Consider the following 6,527-nt stretch of genomic DNA (forward strand, 5'->3'; position numbering starts at 1 on the left):
TCATACACACAACTACCCACACACTCATACCTGCACACATGCCTACACACATACACATACCCCCTACACACAAACCTCCCACACACACATAAACACACATGTCTACACACACACACTCGTGAGTGCGAAAAACATAATTTGAATTTAAGAGGACAAAATTCAAATTCTTTTTTTTTCTTTTTTTTTGAATTCTCACTAGAGTTTTCTTTCTTTAGTATGGTGTCTTGAATGTACTTTTAACGATGAAAGGACTCTTCACAAGAGTCATTAAATTATGATTTTGCTTCGGTGTGCATTTTCAGATGCATATACAAAATATTATCGTGAGAAAATACCTTGTTACAGTACTCACAAGAATATTGTTTTTCTTTCACATGTAACCTCAAACGTCTTTTCATATGTGCACACTGGAAAAATGACCTTTCACAAATATATCAAGTGCAGAGTTTTTCATTGGTGTGTATCTGCAAATGTGTTCTCAAATTTGAACTCTGAGAAAATGTCTTTTTACAATACTCACAAGAATATGGTTTCTCATTAGTGTGTATCCTCAGATGAATTTTCAATTTTGAACTCTCAGAAAATGTCTTTTTACAATACTCGCAAGAATATGGTTTTTCATTGGTGTGAATCCTTAAATGTCTTTTCAAATTTGAGCTATTAGAAAATGTATGTTTACAATACTCGCAACAATATGATTTTTCATTAGTGTGTGTCCTCAAATGTTTCTTCAAATTTGAACTTTGAGAAAATGTCTTTTTGCAATACTCACAAGAATATGGTTTTTCATTAGTGTGTGTCCTCAAATGTATAATCAAATTTGAGCTTCGAGTAAATGTCTTATTACAATACTCACAAGAATATGGTTTTTCGTAAGTGTGTACCCTCAGATGTATTTTCAACCTTGAACTATCAGAAAATGTACTTCTACAATACTCGCAAGAATATGGTTTTTCATTAGTGTGTATCATTAAATGGTTTTTCAAATTTGAACTCCGAGAAAATTCCTTTTTACAATACTCGCAACAATACGGTTTTTCATTAGAGTGCATCATTAAATGTCTTTTTAAACTTGAACTATCAGAAAATGTCTTTTTACAATGCTCGCAAGAATATGGTTTTTCATTAGTGTGAATCCTCAAATGTTTTTTCAAATTTGAACTAGTAGAAAATGTCTGCTTACAATATTCACAAGAATATGGTTTTTCATTAGTGTGTATCCTCAAATGTGTAATCAAGCTTGAACTTTGAGAAAATGTCTTTTTACAGTACTCACAAGAATATGGTTTTTCATTTGTGTGAATCCTCAAATGTTTTTTCAAATTTGAACTATTAGAAAATGTTTTCTTGCAATACTCGCAAGAATATGGTTTTTCATTAGTATGTATCCTCAAATTTGTAATCAAACTTGAACTTTGAGAAAATGTCTGTTTACAATACTCACAAGAATATGGTTTTTCATTTGTGTGTGTTCTCAAGTGGGGTATTAGTTCAGAGTTTTTAGAAAATGTCTTTTTACAATATTCACAACAAGCATGTGGTTTCTTTCTAGCGCACAATGTTTCATGCATATTTGAGTCTGTATTTACAGGAACTGACATGGCAAAATAATTTAAAGACTATTCTTTCACATGAAATATTGCTCAAATGCAGATTATAATTAAGTTAAATCATATAATATAATAACATCAATGAAAAAACGTTATACATAAAAACTTGTAAAGCTGACCACCTTTGTAAGTACACCATCTGTCGAAGGTGTCAGGTACAGAAATACTTCTTTATCATATACATCGCCCTCTATAAGTTGACCAACAGTCTAAATTGCGCACAAAACTTCCACACCGCAAGTAGTCAACTGACACAGGTTTACACTACGCTTCTTCTTTTGTTCAGTTCAGCTCACAAAGCATCAAATTTTACATTTACGAGAGTAGTTTCATTATCAACAATATGTATTCAGAAAAAGTGCATCACATTTCATTTTTTAAGCAGTGCCTTTACAGAATAATTACAAGGTTATGGGGTTTTTTTTAACAATCTAATAAAAAGACCGATTGTCAAAGGTATGTGTCTTTCATTGACTCTAAATTTACATTCTCAATGGCAAATTTTCATAAAAGCAAATAAATAAGACTTTCGTAGCCTGCATCTTTAAGTACCCCGTGTAAAAGCTGTTCATACATAGGCTGTGTTCAACATGTACTCTTAGATTTTGATTTTTTTTTTTTTTTGGAATTATAGAATGATTTTACAAAATACTATTTTACAAGTTTGAAAATCACTTGCATCGAAACAGAATCTCCCGATGTCTGCGATGCGACGTTCAGTTTCAAAGAGCTGGAATTGGTATATACCAGTACCTACACACAAAAAAGAAAGCAGCTGAAACTATTTGACAGTAATTAATCGTAGATAAACAAATTCTTATAAAATTATCAAATACCATTCATAGTGAAAAGACACTAATTATCTTGCAGAGTATCAAGGCTAGTTTATGAGGGTAATGACAAACAAGAGATAATAAAATGTGGAAAAAATTGAATTTTGAGATCTTAATTTGGATCATGTTTTTCCGAATTACGAAATGCAATAGGACCCTACTCGTTGGGTTTTTTGTTTCCGCTAATGGCTTTCACCGCAACCATAATTTGAATTCAAGACGTCAAAATTCAAATGAATGCCAGGGGCTGGATGTAATGTGCTGGACAGGGGGACCTGGGGTAAAATGGGGCAAAGTGAAAAATAAAATATTTTTTAAAAAATAAATTGGTAAATAAAAGGTTACAAATGAATAAATAAAACAGTAATTAAACAAGTAATGAATATTTACAAGTAAGTTACGGATCCTAAGTCAAGGGTAAGGCAGAACTAGATGTGAAATGAAAACTTTAATTAGTAAATGAAAAAAAAATAGATGAATGAGTTAAAGAGTGAATGGACAAGAAAATCAGTGAATGAATGAGTAGAATAACAAAATGAAGGAATATAAATGAAGTATTAATAAATGGAAACATAAGTGATTCAGTAAAGGATTGAGTGGGTAAACGAAATCAACTTCAGTAGAAGACCGTTATAACGCCGACCTATATGACGCAATTCTCTATAAAACGCACAACTTTTCAGAAGTAAACAATATGTTTTGAAGTTTAAAAAATCCCTCTGTTTTGCTTTGCAAGCACTAAAATTGTAAGGAAAATCAAATTTTGAAATAGTTTCTCATCTTTCCATCTTAATTCAAAGCTTTTAAAGGAAAATTAGTACTTACAGTAAATAGAAAATACCAGATGGCTCTTGAAAATGCAGCCGTTATGCAAATCATGAAGCTGGCAGAAGTGCGGGATTTTTATTATGAAACATATTTATTTGTGAATAACCAATTGTAATATTGGTGCTTTAATACTCATTGCAGATAAAACTCATTCTGAAGTGCTAATATATAGATATATTCTGAATATTAGTTTCCAAATTTGTGAAATGATCTATATTAACGCAAAAACCTGTATAACGCAAAAGCTCTGGTCTCAAGGTGTGCGTTATAACAGTTTTCTACTGTATTTCACTTTGTCCCATACTAATTGCTCTTAACTAATTAGTTGTACAAAATATTTAAAATACAAATAAGATTAATATTAACTAAATTAACACAGCATCATGCCATAGAAAGTCTCAATTAATATTTCAAACATTGAAAATAAGAACTTTATCAACTCATAGTTACAAAAATAAGTCAAAAGACTTACAACATAAAAATACAATATAAAGAATCAATTTTTTAAAATTGCCTGTATATTCATGAGCTTTAATCTTTGGCGATATTTCATTCCTGATTGGAATAGACTACATGTGCAACTACATAATTAAAAAATTACCATATAGGTGGCGCTAACTACGGAGAAAATAATTCAATATTCCACTTTGCTCCAAATTTCTCTACATATCCTTAAACGAGTTAGTGAATGTGAATTCCACAAAAATGTCTTTCCACAATAATCACGAGTATGTTGTTGTGTCTTCACGGTGTGTTCTCAAACGGCGATTGAAAGATGATTTCCAAGAAAAAAACTTTTCCTTTACAATACTCACAAGGTCACAAGAGTACTCAGAGTGGTCACTTTAGCATGTTTCCTAAATGTACTTTAAAAGATAAAGGAGCAAGAGTCGCAAGATTATGAGATAAATAAATACTTTTGTGTTGAACAGTAAAACAACCTAAAGTAACATCTAAAACGCACAAACTCGCAGATGACTGCAAACATATGTTTCGGCGTTTCAGGGAACGCCTTTTTCAATGCAAAATGTTGTGAGCTTATGGTTGAAAAGACATCCGACAAAAGCCAAGAGGAGATAAGCATACAGCTTAAAAGATAAAAATAGCGGATTAGCCAAACGCCAATGTCCTCCCCGTGTGTTCTCAAATGCCAATTCAAAGACGATTTCTAAGAAAAGTTTTTTTTCCGACTTCCTCTATTTAAGGACGGTTTTTCACAGTCCCAGATAGTCCACTGTAGTGTTAAAAGCATTCTATTTAAGGACGTTTCCTATTTAAGGACGTTTCCCATTTAAGGACGATTTTTTGTGGTCCCTTGAAAGTCGTTTAACAGAGAGCCAACTGTACTTTTAAAGATGAAGGGGCACTAAAGGACACACACGGCTCACAAGATTATGGTTTCGCTTTTGGTGTGCTTTTTCAGATGGTTGTACAAACTATAGCTCAGAGAAAATGCCTCGCTACAGTATTCACAGGAGTATGGTTTTTCATTAGTGTGTATCCTCAAATGGATACTCAAATTTGAATTCTGCGAAAATTTCTTTTTACAATACTCGTAAGAATATGGTTTTTCATTAGTGTGTATCAGTAAATGTCTTTCCAAACTTGACTTCTGAGTAAATCTCTTTTTACAATACTCGCAAGAATACGGTTTTTTATTAGTGTGTATCCTCAAATGTGCAATCAAATTTGAACTCGTAGAAAATGTCTTTTTACAATACTCACAAGAATAGGATTTTTCATTAGGATGTGTACCATTTGTGTGTACCTTCAAATGTTTTTTCAAACTAAAACTCCGAGAAAATGTGTTTTTACAATACTCACACGAATATGGTTTTTCATTAGTGTGTATCATTAAATGTCTTTTCAAACTTGAATTAAGAGTAAATATCTTTTTACAATACTCGCATGAATATGGTTTTTCATTAGTGTGTATCATTAAATGTCTTTTCAAATTTGAAGAACCTGAAAATGTCTTTTTACAATACTCACAAGGATAGGATTTTTCATTAGGATGTGTACCATTGGTGTGAACCTTCAAATGTTTTTTCAAAATGAAACTCTGAGAAAATGTAATTTTACAATGGTCGCAAGAATATGGTTTTTCATTAGCGTGTATCCTTAAATGTGCAATCAAATTTGAATTCTGCGAAAATTTCTTTTTACAATACTCGCAAGAATATGGTTTTTCATTAGTGTGTATCCTCAACTGTATAACTTGAACTATCAGAAAATGTCTTTTTACAGTACTCACAAGCATATGGTTTTTCATTAGTGTGTATCCTCAAATGTCTTTTAAAACTTGAACTAACTGAAAATGTCTTTTTACAGTAGTCACAAGAATATGGCTTCTCATTAGTGTGTGTCCTCAAATGTGTTTTTAAACTTGAACTCTGAGAAAATGTCTTTTTACAATACTCACAAGAATAGGATTTTTCATTAGGATGTGTACCATTGGTGTGTACATTAATATGTTTTTTCAAACTGAAACTCCGAGAAAATGTCTTTTTACAATACTCGCATGAATATGGTTTTTCATTAGTGTGTATCATTAAATGTCTTTTCAAACTTGAATTAAGAGAAAATGTCCTTTTACAATACTCACACGAATATGGTTTTTCATTAGTGTGTGTCCTCAAATGTCTTTTCAAATTTGAATTAAGAGAAAATGTGTTTTTACAATACTCGCATGAATATGGTTTTTCATTAGTGTGTATCATTAAATGTTTTTTCAAACTTGAATTAAGAGAAAATGTCTTTTTACAACTCGCAAGAATATGGTTTTTCATTAGTGTGTATCATTAAATGACTTTCCAAATTTGAACGATCTGAAAATTTCTTTTTACAATGCACACAAGAATGTAGGTTTTTTTTGAGGGTGCATCTTCAAATGGCTTTTCAAAATTGATCAATGAGAACTGGCTTTTAGACAAAACTCACAAGAAAATGATTTCTCGTTTGTGTGTATTCTCCAGGGAGTTATTAGTTCAGAATTCTTAGAAAATGTCTTTTACAATATTCACATTAAGTACACCACCTGTAGAAATTGTCAGGTACAGAAAAATTTCTTTATCATGTACATCAACCTCTGTAAGTTGATCATCTCTCTAAGTTGAGCACAAAACTTTGGCACTGCAAGTGGTCAATTTACGCAGGTTTACACTATATTTTTTTTTTTTTTTTTTGTTCAGTTCAGCACACAAAGCTTCACATTTACATTTACCAGAGCAGTTTCATAATCAACAATATGAATCGA

At 31.5% G+C, this 6,527-nt stretch overlaps 1 protein-coding gene across 1 annotated transcript; it reads right to left on the bottom strand.

The window, feature by feature from the left end:
• Positions 1-599: 599 nt before the first annotated feature.
• LOC129232532 (protein krueppel-like) lies at positions 600-1,413 on the bottom strand (the record flags this gene model as incomplete). Its single annotated transcript, XM_054866670.1, has 3 exons — positions 600-657; positions 857-909; positions 1,113-1,413. Coding segments are annotated over 3 exons (412 nt in total), but the record flags the coding sequence as incomplete, so codon positions are not given.
• Positions 1,414-6,527: the final 5,114 nt, after the last annotated feature.

Source organism: Uloborus diversus, unplaced genomic scaffold (genome assembly GCF_026930045.1).
Source record: "Uloborus diversus isolate 005 unplaced genomic scaffold, Udiv.v.3.1 scaffold_1245, whole genome shotgun sequence".
Classification (NCBI taxonomy): Eukaryota; Metazoa; Arthropoda; class Arachnida; order Araneae; family Uloboridae; genus Uloborus; species Uloborus diversus.